The 24528-nt window shown below is 46.5% G+C and overlaps 1 protein-coding gene across 8 annotated transcripts in view; it reads left to right on the top strand.

Moving 5' to 3' along the window:
• Positions 1–6357: 6357 nt before the first annotated feature.
• The window catches only part of PATZ1 (POZ/BTB and AT hook containing zinc finger 1), a gene marked incomplete at its 5' end in the record, with an annotated part of 31287 nt that continues 13116 nt past the window's right edge, over positions 6358–24528 (top strand). For 3 of the 8 annotated variants that reach the window (XM_083590071.1, XM_083590069.1, XM_083590067.1), the window contains 3 exons: positions 6358–7724; positions 16141–16204; positions 23074–23145. In XM_083590071.1, the coding sequence (XP_083446197.1) occupies positions 6358–7724; positions 16141–16204; positions 23074–23145 (1503 nt within the window). The remainder of the gene's footprint in view (positions 7725–16140; positions 16205–23073; positions 23146–24528) is intronic. The other 5 variants (XM_083590073.1, XM_083590074.1, XM_083590070.1 and 2 more) reach the window with 2 other exon arrangements.

Raw genomic sequence — 24528 nt, 5'->3', positions numbered from 1 at the left:
TGTTTGACTTGTGTGGAATACTATATCATTAAAGACAAAATATAAGAAATAAGAGAAGCAATTAAAAACCATACAGCATCTAACACGGCACATCATTATTAAAATTATATACCACCCTTCACCGGAAGATGACAGGATGGCTTATGACATTAAAACACAAAACATAATAATACTGTAATTGATTAATTAATTAAGAACCTTGCATTACAACAGGCAGAAAAAAATAAGTGGGCTGCCAAGACCCTCTGAAATTTTGAATGGATCTATGGGGGAAATGTGTGAGAACCCCTGGCTTATATTCTCTCCCCACCCCCAAAACATGTTGCTTACTATTCCTAAACCTAATGACATGTAACTGCAACAATATATTGTTTCCATCCCCTTCCTATCCCCTGCCTCTGTTGACACCCCATTTTCTTGACTGTAGCCACCTCATGGCAAGAGCCTCTCAATTCCTTCCTACCACAGTACCCCATACAACAGGTGTGGGCAGTCTTTGGCCTGCCAGGTGTGAACTACAGTCCCATCATCCCTGGCCATTGCCCAAGGCTGCTAGGGCTGATGGGAGTTGTAGTTCTTCAACACCTGGAGGGCCAAAAGTTCCTCCACCAGAGAGATATAATGATAGTGCAATGTTGCTGCTACCACCTCTACTATGAATCATCATGCAGTTTCTCCAACCAGGTGCTCTCCAGACGTTCTGGAGTACAACTCAGGACTGGGGCTGATGGGAGTTGCAGTCCAAATTTTCTAAAGTCCACCACGATAGAGAAGACTCTGAAAATGTATTGTTAAATTTATGCCCTACTTCTCCCAATGGAAAAAGGCATTGTACAGATTGCTTTCCCCTTCCTTCTGGGTGCCACAGTTGTATGTTTGAACATGCGTCCAGCACTCATGTATCCTTACACACTAACAAGAGGTTTGGGATCTTTTCCTAGAGTTATAACGTGTGTCCATTTATGAATATGTGCTTGTCTCAATTCCTGCCTAAATAAAACTCCCGACACGCTTTTACTTTGTGTTCTGGGCCAGTGACCCTAACAAGCTATTAACTGCCAGATGTAATTTTTAGAGGCAAAGAAATAGCTTTACATTAAGATTCTTGACACATTAACAAATAAAGCTTGGTTTATTATATGAATTGCACATGACAGAATATGTAAATGCTGTTGCAGAAAGTAAAATTACAATTTTAAGGAGGCAGTAAATCCTACGCTACATACACACCTTGATCTAAAGCTAGAATCCCAACCTATTCGCAAAAGCTCAAAGTGTGACAATTCTGCCAGCAGGACTCACACTAATAGGAAGTTCATGAACAGCGTGGAAGGAGTATATCTGTCCTAAAGCGAAGCAGATGTGTGCCAATTCCTTGGGGGTGAGTTCTTTTAGCTGGAGCTAGTACTGAAAGTACTGAAAAGCTGGGAGTTTTAGAATGTTTATTGCTAATGCATTGTAGTACTTTCAGATTTTTTCTCTCTCTGGTAATCTCTATCCCTAGATTGTACGTTCCAAACTGTACCCTAATCCATTTCATACGCCCAAATCCAAGTCAAACAGGGACTGTAGCATCAGGGGCTATCATTATCAATGGTCATTTGCTAAGTTACTGAGTCCCCCCACCCAAGGATGAGGTGTTGACCATGAGGCATGAAGGCAAGAAGCAGGGGGCTACCCATCCCTGATCTCTCTCAAACCACACAATGGACAATACTTTGTGGGTCAGACCATTGGTCCATCTAGCTCAGCACTGAACTCAGGTTCCTTATTTGTAGAAAAATGTGTTCCTCATGGTGGGTTTGAATTCACATCTCCCTGCCACTGTCTCATTAGTGCAGAGACTGAGCTAATGGGTGTTGTGTGGATATGGCCAGAGCCGTAGCTAGGTGATCTTGCGCCCTGGCAGAAGAACTGTCTAGATTGTGCCCCTTAGCCACAGACAAATTACCGGTAACTCTTCTTTCTGCCTCTCCTCCAACCCCACACCACCCATTCAATTCACCCTCTATTTAAAAACTTTTCTTATGAGGCAATGATCGATATTTGAATTTATAGACATATTTATGGACATTTTTAAGCCAATTTTGCATCGCCCCCCCCCCGCCTGCACCCCTAGCGGGGGCCCACCTCACCACCCCCTAGCTACAGCCCAGGATGTGGCACCTTCAGTTTTTAATTGACCGAAGTCCTTGCTACCCCTGCCTGGCAAAAGACCCTCCCACAACCTCAGCGGTTCTCAAAATGCTGCCCCAGGCAAGCCCCCTCACCCAAGGAAGATATTCTGGCCACATATTATAAAATGTGTTCTTTATTTCCTTTGCACTGAAGGATAAAATTAGTAGTAGTAGCAGCTGCAGTACCCCAGCCATCTGGGGTACAATATAAAAACACAGTGATACATCAAGCATTAAAAACTTCCCTATACAGAGTTGCCTTCAGATGTCTTCTAAGTGTTGTATACAGAAAGCAACCGTTTTGCGCAGGGGTTCAATTTCTGACCCCTGTGTTGGCAGAGTGTGCAGAAGCCCACTCCGCCCCATGTGTCAGTGGTCGTGTGTCAGTTGGACGCACCTAAAATGGTTGCCGCCTGCAGTTGTTTATTACCTTGACATCTAATAGGAGGCTGTTCCACAGGGTGGGTGCCACTACTGAGAAGGCCCTCTGCCCGGTTCCCTGTAAATTCACTTCTCACAGTGACGGAACCCCCAGAAAGGCCCTTGGAGCTGGATCTCAGTGTCCAGGCTGATTGATGGGGGTAGAGCTGCTTCTTCAAGATATTGACAGACTGGAACAAATCCAGGGATGGGAGAGAGAAATGGAGCTGGGTCCAACGGGTCATGTGAGGAAGGGTTATGCCAGTGGAGGCTACAAATGGGGCATTGCCCCACCATCCTCAGTCTGCACCATGAGCCATGCCCCACCTACTTATAAAAACAGTCTAGTGGTTTGCACTGCCTGCTTCCCAGTGAGTTTTGCAAATCTCAGCAGGTAAGATGGGGATGAAACTGATTGGCTCTGGTGCCACCTTGGCTCTTTGGCTACCTGTATTCTGCCCCAGCAGTCCCAATGGGCGCCAGCCACAGATAGCCTATGCTGAGCTTAGGAGGGAGACAAATCTTTGAAAGGCTGCCATATTTGTTTTCTCTCACTCCAGAGGCCAACCCCCTAGATATTGACTAAACATTTGCAAGACCAACCTGACAGTGCAAGCTGTTTAGCAGTGAAATTAGATACCTTGGAAGGTGTCTTCTCCAAGGTTAAGAGGTTTCTAAGCAGAAACTGGATGTCAACCTGTCAGGGATGCTCTAGCAGGGGGGTTGGAATGGATGATCTCTGAGATACCTGGCCTGCTAGTTTAGCAGGATCGCTGCATTGTTTGGTCCATTGAAATAAATAAAAATTAAGTACGGTTGTTGTTGTTGTTATTATTGTTTGGGGGGGGATAAAATCACTCTTAAAACAACTGAGTCTGTCATACTCAAGAGCAGCCCTGCTGAAACTTAGATTAATTTCACTGGGTCTACTCTGAGTAAAGTGGGTCATATTCTACCTAGCTGTTAGGTAATACTCCTATACGCTGGCAGGATTTGAAGGGCTGACTCCTCTGTTAATAACGTAGAAGGGGGAATGTTGGGAACATAAAGGTACCATGGCAACAGATGTTTAAAGGAAGCATCATCACTCTTGAAAAGGAAAGATGGGGAATAGCTGAGAGGAAGCAAAAAAACAAAAAAACCCCGAAGTGTTAAAACAGGGGAGGGCCTTTGAAGAGAGAGAAATGAACTCTATTTAGAGGAGCTGTGTCAATTTCTCCCTTCTATTTTGCTCCAAGAACCACATGAAATACCACCTGTTTAAATATGAATAATGCTTTTGCTATATCCGAGTAAATTTTTATTTCTGTGACAGTAATTGCTTCCGGCAAAGAGAAAAGTAGATTTAAAGGACATTGCCGCCTAGTGCCACAGGTTTGATGTGGGCTTTGTGCCGTTAAGAATTACTGGAATAAAAAGCGAGACTTGACAAATCCTACATCATTGTTGCACCTGCCAGCTTGGGTGCAAACAGGGCGATTGGAGGAGCGACTCCAGAGACCTGGGGACATGGATGGCTAAAGGTATTTTATGGGGCCTTCAAGGACATGTTAGGATACTCTGTGAGGGTTGGCAGGTTTGCTGCTCATTTGCATGTCAATTCCCACAGTGGCGTTTCTTTTTTCTGGCTAAAGGGAAAGTTTTGCATGTGTTTAGGCACCTGCCTGAATGGGAGAAAGCACACACAAAGGACAGAGTGAGAAAACCCCCGTGCCTGAATTAAGGAATGCCCATTGTGGGATCAAAAGGATTCACTGAAGGCTTTTTCCATTTATAATTTTGCGGTGATGGAAGCTGGCTTGGATCTGGAAACTGGTAAGACTCAGTTGCCTACTCCCCTCTCCAGCCAGGCTAAACATTTAGACCATTTCAGTGGGAAAGTAATTTGTGATACCGTAATTATTTTCTATAAAACGTTAAAAAGAGCCGGATAGGAATTGCAAGTGGAGGGAAATCATCAAGCAGCTTCAGGCTGCGCCGTCGAGCGATGGGGTTGTTGGCCCATCAGTGTTCTCTGCGGCCGCCGAGGGAGCGGCCTGGGCGCGCCCCGCCGAGGCCCATCAAGCGCTCCAGGTGCGCTACGACCCCCGAGGAGGGCCCAAATGGGCGCCCAAGTCCTCCCTCCCCAGCCCCGCGGTGCACCGATAGGTGGGAAGCAGTAGTGGGGAAGGGGAACCAGCGGCTGGGTCCGTCGAGGGTTAAAGCCCCGCGCCTCCGGGGAGCCCCCCACCCCTCGCCCAGGCCAGGCGCGGCTCCGAGGCGGCCCTCCAGGGATCACCTTCATCAGAGAAAGAGACAAGGAGGGGTGGCTGGGTGTGGGGGCTATAACAGGAATTAGAGAAGGCGGGGGGTTGAATTGCACCATCTGCATTGAGCAACTGGGGGAGGAGAGTTCAGGCTGCAAGCCGCCCCCCACCCAGTTGTTCCAGCCTAGATCCATTAGACCGGGTGTGGGGCGCGGGGGGGGGGTTGGTTCAACTCTCATCCAGGCAAGCCCGTCCTTGCTCAGCCTGGGGCGGGGGCCCTTGCCGCTGCTGGCTCGGCATTGGCGGATCAGTGCTGGGGAGGGGGGGAGGGCGGCTGCAATTGCAGCAGCAGCCCCCAGCCCCCGCGGCCAGGAAGGGGGGGGTTGGGTGGTGGCGTGGGGTGGGGGGCCGGCCTGCTGCCTCTGGCTGCTCTTGCATTGGCGGATGCGGGGAGGGAGGGGGGCAGGAAGCGAGGGAGGGGGGAAGAGCTTCAGTGGCTGCAGAGAGGGAGGGAGAGAAAAGGCGAGCGGGCGCGGGGGGGGTCCCTTTCTACATCGGGAGGGGGGCCGCCAGCGCCGAAGAAGAACCAGCAAAGTTTGCAGCGCGCCCCACAATCCGAGGCCCCGGCCGGCTCCGCAGCCCCCTGCCGGAGCGCTTTTTTTTTTCCTTTTTGCAGCGCGGGGGGGACCTCGGGACTGCCGGCCCCCCCTCCTTCTTTCCCTCCCCCCCCAGGGGTGAAAGTGCAAGAGGAAGTACAGCCGCTGCCATCTTTCCTCCGCTCCAAACACACACACACACATACACCGAGGGAGGGGGACGGGCGGGCGGACGGAGCGTGCCGGCAGCCCCCGAAAACTTCCCACCGACGGCGGCCAAGAGAAAAACACAGCCGGAGCCACCACCGACGCCGCTTCCTCGTCGTCCAGCACCACCGGCAGCATCGACAGCAGCTTCCACGGCGGTCCCGCTCCCGCTGCAGCGCCTCGTGGCGGCCGCGAAGGAACTCGCCCGGGGGGAGAGGCGAAAAGGGGCTGCCTGCCTGCCTGCCCGCCCGCCGCGGCTGCTTTTGCGGCCTCTGGGCGCTCTCTCTCTCTGCCCCCCGCCGTCGGCCTTTTGTTCTTCCTGCCTTCGCTTTCTCTTCCAGTCTTGCAATTGTATTTGGGATTTGCATTGCAACAACCCCCGCACGGGGCCGCCTTCATCTCCATCTCCTCCTCCTCCGGTTCCTGGGCGCGCTCGCGCACACACGGCGCCGTCGGGGCCCGGGGATTTTCTGGAAGGCGCGAGGCGGAGCGCGTGCGCCATTCTGGTTCCCCCCTCCCTCCCTTTTCTTTTTGCATTCCGCCCATCCTCTCCCTCCTCCTCCCCCGCTTGACGGGCGCGCGCACCAGCCCCCTCGACGGGAGCGCGTGAACGCAGCAGCCGAGGAACAGGAGGACGCGCTCCCCCTGCCGGCCGTTCCTGCCGCTGCAGGCGCAGGAAGGTAAGGCGAGCCTCCAGCAGCAGCAGCCCCGATGGAGCGGGTGAACGAGGCGGCCGCAGCAGCCGCCGCCGCCGCTGCAGCCGCCGCCAGTGCCAACGCGTGCGGCCCGTCCCCACCGGGCTGCTACACGTACCAGGTGAGCAGGCACAGCGCCGACCTTCTGCACAACCTGAACCAGCAGCGCAAGAACGGCGGGCGCTTCTGCGACGTGCTTCTCCGCGTCGGCGACGAGAGCTTCCCCGCGCACCGCGCCGTCCTGGCTGCCTGCAGCGAGTACTTCGAGTCGGTCTTCAGCGCGCAGGGACTGAGTGGAGGCGTTGAGGGCGCCGGAGGTACAGGAGCCGCCGGGGCGCCGGACGGGGGCGCAGCTGAGGCGACCGGCGCTGGAGGGGGCGGCCCCGGGGGCGGGGGCGGCCCCGGCGGGGTGGGCCGGGAGCTGGAGATGCACACCATCAGCTCCAAGGTCTTCGGAGACATCCTGGACTTTGCCTACACCTCACGGATTGTGGTGCGCCTAGAGAGCTTCCCAGAGCTCATGACAGCCGCCAAGTTCCTTCTCATGCGCTCTGTCATCGATATCTGCCAGGAGGTCATCAAGCAGTCCAACGTCCAGATTCTGGTCCCTCCAGCCACCCGCCCAGACATCATGCTCTTCCGTCCTGGTGCAGGCACCACTGACCTGGGCTTCCCCCTTGACATGACCAATGGCACTGGGTTGGCCCCCAATGGCAATGGAATCGCTGGCATGCCCGAGGATGAAGCCACCCGGGCTGCCCTCTCCGCCGCTGCCCAGTCTTCCTTGCCCGTCTTGCAGGGGGTGGACCGTCTTCCCATGGTGGCTGGGCCTCTCTCGCCACCCCTCCTGGCTTCGCCCTTCCAAAACGTTGGCACTGGTGCCCCCTCTCTGAGCAGCAAGCGGGGTCGGGGGCGTCCCCGCAAGGCCAACCTGCTGGACTCCATGATGTTCAGTGCCCCGGGGGGTCTGAGGGACGCTGGCATCCTGCCCTGTGGCCTGTGCGGGAAAGTCTTCACAGATGCCAACCGCCTCCGCCAGCACGAAGCCCAGCATGGCGTCACCAGCCTGCAGCTGGGCTACATCGACCTCCCACCCCCCAGGCTGGGCGAGAATGGGATCCCCGGGCTGGATGACACGGCCGCCCCCCGCAAGCGGAGCCGGACAAGGAAGCAGGTGGCTTGCGAGATCTGTGGGAAGATCTTCCGGGACGTTTACCACCTGAATCGGCACAAGCTGTCACATTCTGGCGAGAAGCCCTACTCGTGCCCTGTGTGCGGGCTGCGGTTCAAGAGGAAGGACCGGATGTCCTATCACGTCCGGTCCCACGATGGGTCGGTGGGGAAGCCTTACATTTGCCAGAGCTGCGGAAAAGGTTTCTCTAGGTAAGAGGGGGGTGTCCCTGGGGTCATGGGTTTGGAATTCAAAAAGACTTTCCAGACGTTGGCGGCTGGTGTGACAGTTAGCTGACACCCACAAAGATCTGGGCAGAAACTGGAACGTTGCAGGTCACAGGTCCATCAGCAGATGTCCTCCTGCAGATGTTCGGATTGTATACTAACCTGAGCATCGTGCTGATGGGAGCTGCAGTCTGAAACATCTGGAGGCCACCCTGCTGTGGGGTGCAGTTCTAGGTGGAACTTTGTGAGGAGTGGAGGCTAAAGGTAAGAGCCACCACTGCACAGGTGTGCCCAGGTTCTGCAGAATGGAAGGACAGAACATCTGCTGGGGAGATGGAGAGAGTCCCAGGTATATTGTCCACCACGTGCTTGGGGAGGGCTGTCTCCTCCGCATTTTTATAGTGGCAAAAGACTGCCTATGCTGGCTGCCACATAAGATGCAAATCAGCACCATCCATTTAATGCATATTGAGCATATATTTTGAGCACATGACTTTAGTGAATCCTGGGAACTGCAGTTTCCCTTCACAGGGCTACAGTTGCCAGCACCCTCAACAAATTGCAGTTCCCAGGATTCTTCAGGGGGAGTCATGTGCTTCAAACGTACATAGAATGTGCTTTCAGGGAATAGTGTGGAACTTCTCAAAGTGACTTAATAGCATGCGCGTGTTGATACAGAAGTAAATCCCGCAAGGCTCCGGACTGAATTTGCTTAGCTTAGTGTACACAGGGATGCAGCCTTACTAGGAAGTAATTCAGTAGGGCTTACGTCTGAGTAATTTGGCTCAGGGCTGCAGGGATCTTAACCACTAGGGAGCACATGGCTGGCCAGGCAGTGGGGGCATTCTCCCCAGAGCTTGGATCTCAAAGGTTCTCTTTATGAGAGTGACCTGGACTTCAAATTCTCCACCTTCGTGTCCTGAGCATTTTCTGATACTCACATTGATGGAGTTTGGATGGCTTACTTGAGAGAAATGGAACGCTGTTCTTGAATTACAGGGCATGGATGTAAGTATTGTTGAGTGTGCTTGCAGAAAGCGTCTGGAATCAGATCAGTACATGTGTGTTGATCTTGAAGGAGAGGGCAGCTTCGTTGGTTGAAGGTGGATTCACACGACTGTGTGGCTTGCACCATAGCGTGGTGTTCTCTGTCCGTATGAGTGACTGCGAATCAAAGCAGGTCTCCGTAATTCAGGAAATCACGTTTGTTTAAAGAGGTTGTGGCAACCTAAAGACTGGGGGAATCCTTCACAAAAATCGCTATTGTGGTGGTGGAGAGAATCAATTTTTACTTAGACAAATATGATGACTCCGCTCTTAATTTCCCCTTTTGGGTAGGAATGTCACAAAATAGCCCAGGAGTTGCACCTACTTCAATATTTCTCTGGTTTTGCATAAGATCCTGCTTCGTTTGCACTCCTAAAGATACCACTGACCAAGGCAAACTTCATCAGCCTGGTGCGCTGTAGATATTTCTGGGCTACGACTCGCATCAGTCCCAGCCAGTGCAAACACGCTGCCATCAACCCCAGCATCTGGCTGTGGTGCCTGGGGATGATGGGAGCTGTAGACGAAAACTACTGGAGAGGGCTATCTGGAGAGGTACCTGTTTTGTTTCTGGCTATAGTTCGATAATCACTTCTGCAAATGGACCTGAACTGTTGTTTAATTAAAAGAACAGCAGACGTGACTTGTCAGTGGTAGCATTTTGCTTAAGATAACTTCAGCTGTAAGCAAGAGGTTGTGTTTTCCCCCTCTGAAACTGGACTGCCACTTAAAAAAATCAAAACCCATAACTTTTTTTATGATCTTTAAGGTTCGGAGATTACTATTATTATATTTGATTTATTAATCGCCTTCTAAACCATCATCTCAAGGTGATCTGCATTTAAGATAATTAAAAACAGTTAAAAACACCAAACAGCAAATAAGAACAAGACTAAAACTCTAACATAAAAAGAACCCTCCTGGGTTGTCCTGTTCTCACAGTGGCCGGCTGTATCCTTCTGGGAAGCCACTATCCCACTTGTGATTCCCAGCAAGTGGCATTCAGAGGCATACAGAAGTAATAGAGTCACAGAATTGTAGAGTTGGAAGTGACCCTGAAGATCTAGTACAACCCCTGCAGTACAGGAATACGTAGTTGTCCCATACAGGCCGTGCTTTTCCCCCAGGGGGTATTCAATGGTATGCAGTATCAGCACCTCTTTTTTATTGTTAAAAAGTGTGGCACTTTTTCTACAAAAAAAACAAAAACAAACACTGCACAGGGATCAAACCTGAAACCTTGACATTATTAGCACCTTGTTCTAACTGAAGGAGCATTTTCTGTTGGGTGGATTTAAAAGTAAAGATTGATCTATGCCTTAACCACTTGGGGCACAAAATGTTGACAGGCGTTTTGCTGAATCAACCAGGTGTGCACACTGATTCAGGCTGCAACTCTCAACCTGCTTTCTTCCATTGAACCCAGTGAAGTTTCCTAGTGACCAAGTAAACATAGGAGTGAGTGGAACTCCAGCCCTAAATGCAGTTTCTGTGAAACAAATCTCAGTGAGTTCAGGAGAACTGATTAACATTGTACACAGGTTGTACATTGACAATAAAGGCATTATTATTATTATTATTATTATTATTATTAACCAGAGGTTCTTGGGATCATACCCACAGGCTGTAAGTAAATTCATTTGATACAAATGGAAGTTACTTTTGAGTAAATATGGTTGAGATTGGGGTGTTATGTTCCTGCAAATAATAATAATAATACTTGTACGAAGCAAGGTACATTTAAAACAAGGGTATTTAAAGTATTTCTAAACACCTATCTTTATTTAGAGGTAAGATTTTTCTGGGATTGTTTATGTTTGAAACTTATTTGTGAAAGCATGTACGTAATACTTTTAGGCTGGAGGCAAATAAAACTTAATTTCCTCTTCGTTTGTGAGGAAATTTAGTAACAGAAATTTGACAGCAACTGCATTATGGACAATTTATGTCTTTCTAAAAAAAGCACCACATTCCTGGTTTTCAGAAATGTTGACTGCTCAAGATTATGGTAACTTAAGAAAGGAGGATTTTCAGCTTTTTAGATTGCCTTCTGTAGGTGTGCCTTTTTACAGCACCTTGATATGCAGATGTTTAGCAGACAAGCATACGTCTCTTTGTTGTGCAAAGTGCTACCTGTTGATTTCAAACATCAACATGTTTGTTTTTTCCCCTTAGTTAGTTGAAAATATACAGAAGAAAGGCACATTACATCCTCATGTTTGTTTTTTCCCCTTAGTTAGTTGAAAATATACAGAAGAAAGGCACATTACATCCTACAGGTCCCTTTCTGAAAAAGAGAAATGCATTTGCAGGAATTATAAACAACCACTTAAAGACTTTCCTGATGGTTCATAAAGTGCCCCCTCTGTTTTAATTACCGGTATACACCATTTTAGAAGAGGTGTTGCCTTTCTCTCCCCACTCCCCCCAAAACTGATTCCCTGCCATTTGAGGGAGAGGCTTTGGGAAGGAGTTCTATTAGCACGCACCCCCTTAAAAAAGAAAAGAAAAGAAAAATAGGCAAGGCATTGCAAAAGGGCAATTCTTAGCAGACTACAAGGAAGGCTTCAATTCTGGAGATTCCCTTGGCAGGAACTTCAAATAAAATAAGGGGAATTTGCTTCTCAATAAGGGGACAGGGTAAGATTTTTGCATATGCAAAAGTCCCTTTGGGTTCAGTGGTGCTTATTGCCATGTAAGTGGATATAAGAAGGCAGCCTCAAACTTGTATAATAAATGGACTAAAATTTATTGATTCAGAGGAAAGCTTGACTTTTCATTGCTGTCCTGCTCTTTCCATACTTGCCCAGAAGCATCATCCCCGCCCCCCCCCCCGGTCGAAATAGTGTGTTTTTCGCCTAAGCTTTCCTTGACCTGCAAAGTTGGGCCCTGTTATCCCCAAATTTCTGTTTTAATAATGCTGTTTTTATGTTGTATGATCTGGTTTTGTTATTGTTTATAATATTGTTTCTAAGGTGCTTTTGCATACCTCTTACGGGATTTTTCAACATTAAACAATTTAGAAATGTTTTTAGAAGTACTGTAATATAATAATTAGCAAAAATAAATAAATAGCTGTGGTTCCTGCATTGCCGGAGTTTGGTCTAGATAAGCCTTTTGAGTCCCTTCCACCTCCGCAATTCTGTGATTCTGTGAAATAAGTTAGCAAACCGGCTTTCGGTGGGACTTGCTCCCAGGTATGTGTGCGTTGAAGGTTTTTAAAGTCTGTTTCAACATTCACAGTGGCTCTTAAAATGAGGGGCTGATTTGGGGGGGGCAGAGCTGGAGGAGCCTTGGATCACAGGGGTGCATTTCAGGCCCAAACCAGACCCTCCGGTTGGGCTACTTCAGCTCACCTGCCTTTCCCATCAGGTTGAGCAGCTTAATTGGGGATCTGCCCTATCTGCTCGCTTTCCTGGAGGGTGAATTCTGCTGAGCTGCATGTAATTGGCTGAGGACAGAAAAGCCGTTGTGAGAAGACAGAGGGGGGGAGATAATCTCATTCCAAGCAGCTTTTGGCCTCAGACAATGCCGAGCTTTCTTCCCACCAGGAAAAACCAGCAGCGTTTTGGGATCTACTTTGGTGACGCTAGGAAAACAGACCAGACATTATCACCAATGGGGTGTGGGTGTCAAAGTGCTATAGAACAGCCTCCCCCAACCTAATGCTTTCCAGATGTTTTGGACTACAACTGCATACAGGCTGGGGCTGGTGGGAGTTGTGGACCTAAACATTGGTAGGGCCCCAGGTTTTAGGGAGAAGGCTGCTGTATCATGGAGGCTGGGGTCCTCTCTGCCTTGGGATTGTGTCCAAGCAGTGTTAGAAACCCAGATATAAAAGGTAGGTGCCAAATGTCTCCTTAAAGCAAGGTTAAGGTCGCCAAAACTGAATGTCTAGTTGCCATTTTTGGGCGTCTTATTTTTCAATTTGACTGTGATTGCTTCTCAGTTAAACATCTGGCTAGCTGAGATGACAACCTTGAGCTAGGTTAAGAACTTTGAGAACTTAAAGAACAAAAGTCGTTTGATCCAGAGACAGTCCACATATATATTGGCCCATTCCGACCTCTTTTTCTTAGTGGTGACTGCTCTTGCTCAGGCTGCACAGAAACAGCATTTTGGTTCCAGAAATACGTTCCATTAGTACATATAAAATATAACAGAATTCTACAGGATGTGGTATTAGTGTGTGAAAACAGTCCAGATTCAGTGATCCCCTGACAAGCAGCTCTTGATGCTGGAGATTAGGGCTGTGTTATAAATCGATGTATCGCCTGATATTGGGTTTTAGATCAAATTGCAATAACTGGTTTTTTTTTTAAAGCGACTTTGCAATTTATCACATGTTGTGTGTGTGGTATTCAGAAATCACAATATTGGAAAAACCAGGAAGCCGGTGCTTCTTCCTGTGTGTGCAGCCCTTGCTAACTCGCACCTCAGCCAGGTCTTCCCTGTCTCTTGCAGCAGCAGGATATAGCTACAAATCACTATTCAAACATCAACCAGCAGATATCACCAAACAGAGCTTAGCTCTTAGTCTCCCCAGCCATCCAAACGGCAAGCAGGGACTTCTTCCCTCAAGGCTCTTGCTTAAAGGCGCCAGACTGGTAGTTGGCTTAGAGAAAGCCTGCAGGTTCAGACTTCTGGAGCCCTTTCCCCCCATAAAACCATAAACTTAAAAAAAACAGTCAGACACCTCCCTTTGACATTTGACCCTCTTCTGTCATTTTCCCCTCCATCTCTCTCTGTGTGTGTGTGTACAGTGGTACCTCTGGTTACAAACTTAATTCGTTCCGGAGGACCATTCTTAACCTGAGGTACCACTTTAGCTAGTGGGGTCTCCCTCTGCTGCCGCCGCGCGTTTTCTGTTCTCATCCTGAGGTAAAGTTCTTAACCCGAGGTACTATTTCTGGTTTAGCGGAGTCTGTAACCTGAAGTGTTTGTAACCCCAGGTACCACTGTACTGCTTGTGGGTGTGCGAGTGTCTACGTGTGTCTCCCTCCCTGCTCCCATTGGTGGTATTTTTTGGTGAAGCAGCAGCAACCAGCATCAAAAAGCACTGGGTTGTTTATTATTATTATTATTAACCCAGCCAACACTTCACACTTCGTTTTCTGTAAGCGGTAGCCAGCCCCTTCTTAAAACTGTACTGCTTGGGGGGGGGGTGATTGTGTCTCCCTGACTCTGTTGGTGTGCCCAACAGATGCTTCGTTTGGAGCCATGGAACTATTGCAAGAAGCAGAGAGGCTTATTTAACACCGTTTTTTAGCCCCATGTTTCTTTAGCTCAGTCTGCCCTGCAGTGCTTCGCTTGCTCTCTCTCAACTCTTTCCCTTCTGAGTTGCTTCCTTCCTTGCTCTATGAACGATTCCCAGTCATAGCTGCCAACTTTTCCCTTTTCTTATGAGGAATCCTATTCGGAATAAGGGAATTTCCCTTCAAAAAAGGGAAAAGTTGACAGCTATGGCGCCAGTTCTTCCCTGCTTCTCTCTCTCTCTCTCTCTCTCTCTCTCTCTCTCTCTCTCTCTCTCTCTCTCTCTCGTCTTGTAAATTGCTTCAGAATAAAAGGGGGGAAACACCCAGTGTTTATTGTGTGTGCCTTTCTTTTGGGGCAGAAGCAGCCCACAGGTTTCTTACTAATCCAGCCTACGCTGTCAGCCCATGTTAACTCTGCGAGTCTTTGGCTCCCCCCCCCCCCCCAGTCGCAAGCAGGAGGGAAATACAGCTTTGATATGCTTGTTGGCTTGCAAGTTGCTCCAGAGTAGACGAAAAACACCCACCCACCCTGCTCTGCTCTGCCATTTGAACCTCTTCTTTGTCTTCCTCCACCTCTCTATGCTCCCCACTTTCTCTTATATGGCTATGCCAAGAGTGGACATGGGGGGGCAAGGCACATGAAGCATCCTTCCCAATGTTGAAAGGGCTTCAAGGACGTTTTTTGCTATCCCAGGAACAAGTGTGGCATTTGAAAGTGTGTTCAGCACAGCTGACAACGTTCTTCAAATACAAAGGGCATCTCTGTTGGCAGAGAACACCAAAACGCAAATTTCATTTAATAATTTCTGTTTTGTAAAATTTTACCCACCCTTTCTGGTTTGGCCTGGTTTATAAAAGAAATGCAGATTTTCCTGACAATAAAAATATATAATTTGTTTATATATTGTTTTGTTAAAATGTATTCATTCCATTCTTTCTATTTTGGCCTGGTTTTGAAAAGAAAATTAACAAACAATCAAATGAACTGGTGTTGTGGGATGCATACATTCAGCGAAGACTCAATAATGAATTATATTTGAATATCTACTGACTTTGCTATTTTCTTGTTTAGTAATGTAATCAAATTTTTAGGGAACCTTTGATATCTATGCTACTAATTACGTCTACAGATTTAATTATAGAGAAAATGTGCTGATTTAAACATCATTGGTACAGTAGTTCTATAACATAACAGTTGTAACAATATGTTAAAGTAAAAAATTATCAGTTTTAGACTTGGACCCATAAGTAGTAGCAGTTGCCAGGACATTACCATGTTCACCTCTACCTAGTTCCAGCCTTATTTCAGATATTGTGATATATCACAATGTTTAACTGGTGATGTATCATGATATGAAAACCAGGTATCTCCCAGCCCTACTGGAGGTGTCAGGTGCCATCCAGGTGCCCAGGCATCTTCACTTGGTCACAAGTGGTTGATAGCTAGGTGCAAAATGTGCCTGGCAAATTTCAAACACTGTCCACCAAGGGTTAGTCTTGGGAAAAGACCTATGAGAAGTACATTGAGATCTTGTCTACCTACGTATGCATATTTGGGCGCCCTACTGAGTTTGGTGTGAGATTCACTCTTCAGTAACTCTACTAGGTTTGCAACCTTCTTGATGTCTAATTTGAATCCCATTGGTTTCTGTGGAACAATTAAATCAGTGCTTCCCAAACTGTCCGCCATGTGGAACGCCCTCCCAACTGATGTCAAACAGTTAAACAACTATCTGGCTTTTAGAAGACATCTGAAGGCAGCCCTGTATAGGAAAAATTTTAATGTTTGATATTATATTGCATTTCTATATTTTGTTCGTGCGATGGAAGTGTAAATGACTACCAGACTTTGAAAAGCTGGTATCACTGGATCAAATTCAACAATTTTGTTGAATCAAACTAAATAGTTTTAACTGGATTTGGAACAAATGTGCAGTTAACTCTTAATGTTCTGAATTTGATTGTGTTATTATCTTCTTTATTGGGTTGTGTGAAAATGTTTGGGAACCACCAATCTAGAAAACCTCTGTTGTGTTTGGTTACAATAGATGCTGCAGACCTAACTCCAGCTTATCTCTCTTTGTGTCCCCTTTCTCAAGGCCTGACCATCTGAACGGGCACATCAAACAAGTGCACACGTCAGAGAGACCTCACAAATGTCAGGTAGGAACTACTGGATGGAGGAGGGTCTGTGATGATGGGGAGGAAGCCTCTGAAGAAGGTGGTGGAGATGCAAGCCTTCTTCTGTACACCTGGAATTTACCGTGCTCCTTGTAAACTTGTTCTAGAGACACTCCGCTCCTTCCCCCCCTTCCCCCCACCCTCTTCCCAATGTCATCTGCTTCTCCTCCCCTCCCTCGTATGGTCTCTCCTCTCCCTGCCCCTCCATCTCATCCCTACCTTTGTAGTGTTTGTCTCCGCTCTGCTCGCCCTAGGCGATCAACCTTTTCTCTCTGCAACCAGCCATTTCTCTCTTCGTCCTGCCTGCCCGTCAGCAGGTGGGCTCTCAAGGTCCCTCCTTGATTTTAGGGAAATTCCAGTTAGCTGCTGAACACATTTTTTGTGGGTTCCTCCCCCCACCTTTGAACATCGCACTGAGCAAAATTGGAAGCTCCCCCCACCCTTTTCTCTTTTTTTTTCCTAGCAAGGGGACATACAGAGCATTGCTCAAATTCAACTGTGACACGGCTTTGGGGAAGGTGGGGCGGGGCTGTTTTTTCTTCCTTCCTTTCCCAGTTAACGTAACTGTTTCTGTTTGGATTTGAAGAACAGTAAACATCCCCGGACTTGCTTCAGGGAGGAGGCAAGCTCCTTGCGGGGAGGGGGCGACTCCAAAACCCAGCTAAGGCTTAAGACACGATGGGCGTTCAAGCTGGTTATCGTTTCTCCTAGCTGCTCTACCTGTGACCTGATTGGATTTCTCCAATGGCCTCTGCCACCCTTCTCCTTTCTGAGTGGTAAAAAGGTGATCACATACGAGACAGGCATGTTGGCTTGCTTGCTTGTTTCGTGAAATTTATATACTGCTTGAACGTCAAAAGAGAAAAGCCAACCTCGAAGCAGTTTACAAAACAATAAAACTATCAGTTAAAAGAACTCTTTAGAACATCCAAAAGCTAAAATCAGCGATTAAGCTCAAAACAGATTAAAACATACATCAATGTTCTGTTTCTGGATGGCGCTTGCCTGAACAAAAACGTTTTTAGCAGGCTAAGGAAAGAGCACAGCAAAGGCACCTGCCTGGTGTCAATAGGCAGGGAGTTCCGAAGTGTAAGCGCACAAAAAATGATTTCTCAGATGCAGAATGTGTCTTATGTGGCACCTATAATGTTGCCAGTTTCACTGATAGAAACAGGTGGGTGTATATGAGATAAGGCAATCTTGCAGGTAAACCTGTCCCAAGTTGCTGAGGGCTTTAAATACTAACAGTAACGCCTTGAATTTGGCCCCGTAGCAAATTGTACAGCAGGTGCAGATCTCTGGGCCCAGGTGGTATATGCTGACATGGCCTCACTCCTGTCAACAATTGCGCTGCAGCATTCGGCACTAACTGCAGCTTCCGGATCGAGCGCAAGGGAAGCCCAGCATAGAACACATTGCGGTAATCCAGTGTTGAAGTAGCCGACGCATGAACTACTGTGGCGAAATACTGATATCACTGCTTTTACTCTTTTTTTCTTGGGGGCGTGGGATGTGATCTTTAATGCCGTGGCATGTTTTGCTGTGAGTTCCTTATATAAACTTAATATATTTTAAATCCATCTGTGAGGATTCTGCTGAAGCAGATGTCACCAGGTTGGGGGGGGGTATGCAGATGCGAGGGTTGAGCACAGCCATTTTGTCAGAGTATGATCTGCTTCTTTGTAAAGCTGGGGCTTGTTAAAAAAAAAAAAATCAGCAGCAGCTACAATACAAACTTTGGGAAAGAGAGGGGGAGAGGGAAGGCACCCAGAGCTCCTTGCAGAGGGTTCTGTAGTGTGGCCGGTACAATCAGTAGTAAGGTGAAGAAAGCTTATAGGTTCCTGCAGAATAAGTGGGGCAGGAGAGCCAAAAATAATGCCAATCTGTTTCACATCTGGCAACCATTGTGCCCCTTTGGTTTCAGATGGTACATGGGTAAAGGGTAAAGGGGACCCCTTACCATTAGGTCCAGTCGTGACTGACTCTGGAGTTGCGGCGCTCATCTCGTTTTATTGGCCGAGGGAGCCGGCGTACAGCTTCCGGGTCATGTGGCCGGCATGACTAAGCCGCTTCTGGCGAACCAGAGCAGCGCACGGAAACACCGTTTACCTTCCCGCCAGAGCGGTACCTATTTATCTACTTGCACTTTGACGTGCTTTCGAACTGCTAGGTTGGCAGGAGCAGGGTCCGAGCAAAGGGAGCTCACCCCGTTGCGGGGATTCAAACCGCCGACCTTCTGATTGGCAAGTCCTAGGCTCAGTGGTTTAACCCACAGCGCCACCCGCGTCCTTTGGTACATGGATAGACGAGTCTAAAAACTCCAGGGCACAAATTTTCATGGCCCTCTAGTGGCTATGGTGACTCATTTACCGGAAGTAATTCATTTAGCGTTAACTCTATATAAATTTATAAGGAACTCACAGCAAAACATGCCATGGGCTTTTTAGACTCGTCTACCCATGTACTATCTGAAACCAAAGGGGTGCATTGGTTGCCAGGTGTGATTCCCCCCGCCCAGCTCTCCTACCCAGGGTGCCTTTGATTTAAATCAAATCACTTTAAATCACTAGTCAGTAAGACTTGGTTAAATCTCTCTTTTTTTACAGAAAGACTCATTCTTGCTGGCATAATATTAATATTTACAACCAGAGGAAGGTTTCATTTTTGGAATAATAAATTTTCAGAGTAGTTTTTAGTTATATCAAAAATTACTGATTTGGTTATACTAGTAGAAATACATAGATAATTATGAAATTATTGTGAGGTTTAATAAGTTAACTGTTTATATTTGGACACCTTTTCTGCTGTACTTTATTGGGGGGGGGAATCATTTCCTTAATAATAGTTTAAACAATTTATTTAACTAAAGCAATAACATTATAGCATATGTATCCATGTTTGTTAACTGATGTGGTTAAACGTGTGTTTTTTTAAAAAAAACCAGCTTAGACTGAGTTTTAGCACACATGAAAAACTTAAAACAAATCCTTATTTCCTGATGAATAGCCTTTGGACTATAATGTAACTTAAATAGAAAACTATATTTAGAAAGATTTTTCCTCCAAACGCATTTTATTTTAAAAATCTGATTTAAATAAAAAAAATCAATTAAAAAAATCATTGATTTTTATCCACCCTGCTCCTATCCCACCAGAAGGTCCCAGGTTCAATCCCTGAAGGCAGGTGGCAATGTCCTCTACCTGAAAGCTGGGAGAGCCACCTTCTGCTGGTCACCGTCACGAACGTTGAGTTAGGTGGACCAAGCATCTGACTTGGTTTGTTTTTAAAAGGAATCCATTAAAGGGTTCCAAGATCAGTCCCTGGCACAGGGTTGGAATTGCCATCTGCCTGAAACCCTGGAGAGCAACCTTCAGTCAGTGTAGACCAGTGATTCCCAACCTTTTTTTGGCCATGCCCCACCTAAGCATCTCTAAAATCCTGATGCCCTCCCCCCTGTGACTTGTAATTCTTATTATTCAAAAAGTGAACTCCTATCCATGTGGAAGAAGCCTAAAAGGCCATTAACTGTTAATAATTCATTCTCAAATTGCCCCCCTTAAAAATAAAATTGCCCTCCTGTGGGGCGTGTGCCGCACATTGGGAACCACGGGTGTGGGCAATGCTGAGCCACATGGACTGGTAATCTGACTCAATATAAGACACAGCTGTGTGTCTTCCTATGCAAGATTTTCCCTTTGTCAAAGTTTGGGCAAAGACACCTGATTCCATCTGGCACCTCCCTCACCCCTATCCACTGGCTAGCTCTACAGTTTGCACCCTACAGTATGGGGAATAAACTGGGTCAATTTTGTAATCCCTTTCCCCCCACTGTTTTTATTAAAGTCACCCCCAAAGGTCTTTGTAATCTTAAATATATGTTGCACAACACCCCCTCCCCCCCAAAACCCTGCAGAAGTTGTGAAGATCTTAGCACCTCAAACACGTAAGATCTTGAAGACAATTGAACAGTTTAACCTCAATTAGATTAAGGGGTTTAAAATAAACTGTGGCAACCACCATCACCCAACCTGGCATCTTCCAGATGTTTTGGAGCCCAAAACATTTGGAGAGCGCCCAGTTTGGGAAGACGATCCAAAGCTATGTGTTGGTTGGCATGAGAAAAATATAACTTTTTTCAGTTCAGCTGGGAATAAATGATACTTAGCAAGGCATCCTGAAGATCCCATTAAGGGTGTTTATGGGAATTATTTTTTTAAATACATCTTTTTATATTTGGGTGCATCAGTCTGTATTTATATGACCTGCAAATTTTAATATCATAATTAGCGGTTCTCCATAGGCTTCAGTCCTGAAGCTGCTCAAGAGCAGATGAATTATTAAGGTGTGTCGCAAATAGCCAGTAAATTCAAGTTTGCAAACTAAAGGTTGACAACTTATTTAACCAGCCTCTGCTGCTGTGCCTTTTAACAGGGGTTTAACATGCAGACATTATAAAGTGGCTGTGTTCATCTCCATGCTGTGAAAACCTTGCCCTGCTGATTTCTTCAAATGAAGCTGCTAACTGTTAAAGGCAGAAGAACTCAGCAGTGGCTGTGCTTTTTTCTGGTCAGTTGGCAACTATTTCGGTGCCAACTGACCTTAAACGGCACAGCCCTTATTCTCTTTTAAGATTGCCTTCCATTTCTGAACCCGTCGGATTTCTCAAAAGCATGCAATTCTACCAGTGCCATTGCAAAACAGAAATTCTTCTCTTCTCACCATATTTTTAGTTTGGTGTTTTTTTCAAAGTTATTATTTATTTATATTTTCCCATCTCCTAACTAGGAGTTAAGTATCTCAATGCAAAAGAATTCATGTGGCTGTTGGTTTTTCCTACCCAACACCTTTATTTTGCTGCATTCAAGTTTTGGTCTGAGATAAATTTATTTCACATGGATTTATTTCTTAAAATATATTTTCACTGTGTTTGGCTACCCAGATAGAGCTTTATAAAATGCATGCTGTCTTTTGCACAAGTGTCTTGAAAAAACAAAAGCACAGACAGCTGGGTTTAGCTGTCAAGGTAGTGCACGTCCCTTTTGTGCAAATGTATAAATCCCCAACAGTTATAATTACAGAGAAATATAACCATGGCAAAGACAACTTTCTCTACAGTTGTGCCTGCCTTTTTAAGGGGAAAGTGGTAAATGGAATTAGTGTCACTTGTTGTACAAGCATCCATCCCCCAGGGCAAGTCATATCTCGCCCCACTGCTGCAAGACAACCAAACAGTCAAGTCACCTGACATCATTATAATATGCCATATGATTGACAGGTGGGTTGTCCTGTCCACCTCTCAAATTCGGTTGCGCAGAGGTTCCCAAGCCCCTGGGAACTGCAGCTGAGGGGGCATTGCTGCTTCAGTAACACAACGAAATTACTATTCCGTTTGCAATGAAACTACTGTATAAAATTATGTCCCCACCACCACCAGTTTAGCCATGGTTTCAGTGGAAATCTCTTGAATCAATGTGGCTTCTGCCAGCAAAGGAACAACCATGAGCTCACTTTAAGCTCCCAATTCTTCCTTTGTAGCCATGCCAGGATTTGCCCCACAGCTGACACCATATATGATAATTGGGTCTGGTTTTGGAGAAACAGCCTTTTGAGCCCAATGGAGAGGCCTGGTAGGCCAGAGCTAAGCCACAGGCTGGAGTTTCCCGACCCCAGGACAGGGGTGCCATGTTTGGGAAGGCTGCCATAGAAAGGTTCATTAAGTGAGTCATCATTTAACGATCATCGCCTTGCAGCCCACTTAGTTTCTCGTCAACACTGGCTCTACAATCCACCATCCATTTCCAGCAGCAAGGTCAAATATATTTTCCTTATCTAATTTTAACTTGGAGCTGATTCAGGGTTTGGAAGGGCAGTCTTTTTGCAGGGAACACCCTCCAGGAACTTGATCTCGCTGCTATTCGTGTTTACACCAGGTGGAACTCAGCAGACCAGTTCACCTGGTCACCTTAAGAGTGAGGATGGGCAGAAAGGAAAAGTGCCTCAGATGAGTTTTTTCATGGGAGGAGGGGAGGGGGAAATCCAAGGGGTTAATGGGCGTCATCTTCCACTCCACCCCCATCAGTTCCTGTATCTTTTAAAACTCAGCCGCAGAAGGAAAACCTGGAATGCTACTGGTTCTGTTGCAGCCAGAATTGCAGTCGCTCTGCCTTCACCGCCATGTGTGCGACCCCAGACCGACCAAGATAATGAAGATCAATTGGGTGTAACATGGGTGGGGGGCTGTCCCATGCACGCTGTGGCCGCCCCCCAATGCAACTGTTCTTGGCAGGATTCAGCCTTGTGGCCAGAGTCAGCTCATGCAGAAGAGTGATTTGCATGAACTGGCTCCTCCATGTGGGCGCTCTCCACAATTTGTGCAGTCCATACTGGTGCCTTCTGGATGTTTTGGTCTATGACTCCCATTGTTCCCAACCAGCATGGCCATATTGACTGTTCCAGCATGGCAGGGGCGGTTGGGAGTTGTTGCCCAAAATGTCCGTGTTGGGCTGGAGCTGATGGAACTGGTAATCCAGAACTTCTAGAGGGTCATCAAAGGCAGGTATAGAAGTTCACAGTATTGATTTGAGCGTGGAAGAAGAAATTAACTTGCTTTCATTTTTAATTGTGGGGCCATCTCCTGGGGTAATTCCCTTTTTACCTGCCACATTTAAGTTAGCATCTGGCCATCTTCAGCATTAGGAGACAAAACCTGATTCTCAAGCGAGCTAGACTTGTATTCCCTGAAAAACAAAAAGTTTAAAATCAGCATTCAGAAAACTCGTGCTTTTCCCAAATGATTTCATTGCAGAATGAGTTTCTTCCTTATCTAATCTCTCTTACTTCCTGCCTATTAGCAGGAAATTGCCAGCTTCCATGGAATAAGCTCAGAGACATCTACATCCCTAGAGCAGTTGAAACTTCAAGAGGTATTTCTTAAACACTGTTTATTTTTTTAAAAACTTCTCTATTTTTAGTATATTTATCTGCCTTTGCAATGCTTGACAGGAAAGCACTGGAGTTTTCCTTTGTTATTATTATTATTAACAGCGCTCTCTGATAATCTTAAATTGTATATTTAAAGACATTAACCTCTTAAAATTTGAAATGTTTAGTTTCCTTCAAAGCTGATTGTATTGTCTCTTGTTTTCTTTTTCTTTTTAGTTCTGATTTTAGGCTTTCTGGACTCTTTCTGTATTTCTCTCGTTCTCTTTGAAAGAATGATTTTTGCCAGTCTGCTCAATAACTAACTGTGATCGAGAATGAGCTCCATAATGCCTGGCTTGAAAAGAAATAAGCAAATTAAACGCAGCAACAAATCACTTGATACCTGTTTTTGTTTCCAGTGAGCTGCGTGGCATACTGGTGACAAAGTAGACTCAGCCTCTTGGGACTTTGTGCTGCACAAGCTCTGCCATGGAGCTTATGCAGGAGAACTTCCCAGCGGGTTGTTCTGAAGTTCACTCCTTTGGCGTCCTTTCCATGAGTAAGGCTTGCTGTGTTTCTTTGTTTTCCACTTTATAGCTCTGAATGTGCCTGTTACTTAGTCATTTTGAAATTATACCTGAACACTTGTCCTAACAGCCCAAAGATTTATATATTTTAGTCTGCATCATAGGAACTGCTATCGGTTTCCCACAGGTAATCACTTCACTGGTTGTGTTGGGGAACTACAACTTTCCTCTCATCCATTGGTTATGCAAAATGCACTTTTAAAACGACAGTGGGTATCGCTTGTGTCGGAACCCTTTCTAAAGTCTCTGTGCCCAGTTTATTTTTTGCTAAATGAAAGCTGCCCCTGTTTTGCTCAGCGCAATGTCCAAGTGGTTATATTTTGAACTTTATATATCTGTTTCTGACTTAACAGCTTTTTGTAATGTCAGAGTCATTTCTTAGTGAAATCCATTCATGGGACAAATCACAAATAATTTTGTGTTTTTTATTGTTGTGCTCTGGTCTGGATCCTGCAGGAGGAGGCAGAAATTTCCTCTTAGTGCCTTGCCTATTCACCAAGGGACCTGACCTAAAGTCTGTTCAGACCAAGAGAAAACAGTGGTCTATCTTCATTTCTTTCCTTTTTTTAAAAAAACAGAACTTGCTTATGCAATGAAGTCTCTCTGTTAACGCCATTCTACATCATTTAAGGGCCAGCTTCAGTAACTGTGTAACGCTGATAGGGAAGGGCCATAGCTCAGTTCCCCAGTGGCCATCTCCACATAGGGCTGGAAATATTCTTTGCCCAAATCCATGGTGAGCTGATACCAATCAGCATGAACAATATCAAGCTAGATGGACCAATAGAGTCTGACTCC

Source organism: Podarcis filfolensis (genome assembly GCF_964270895.1).
Source record: "Podarcis filfolensis genome assembly, chromosome: 16".
NCBI lineage: Eukaryota > Metazoa > Chordata > Lepidosauria > Squamata > Lacertidae > Podarcis > Podarcis filfolensis.
This window is presented reverse-complemented; position numbering and strand designations above follow the sequence as displayed.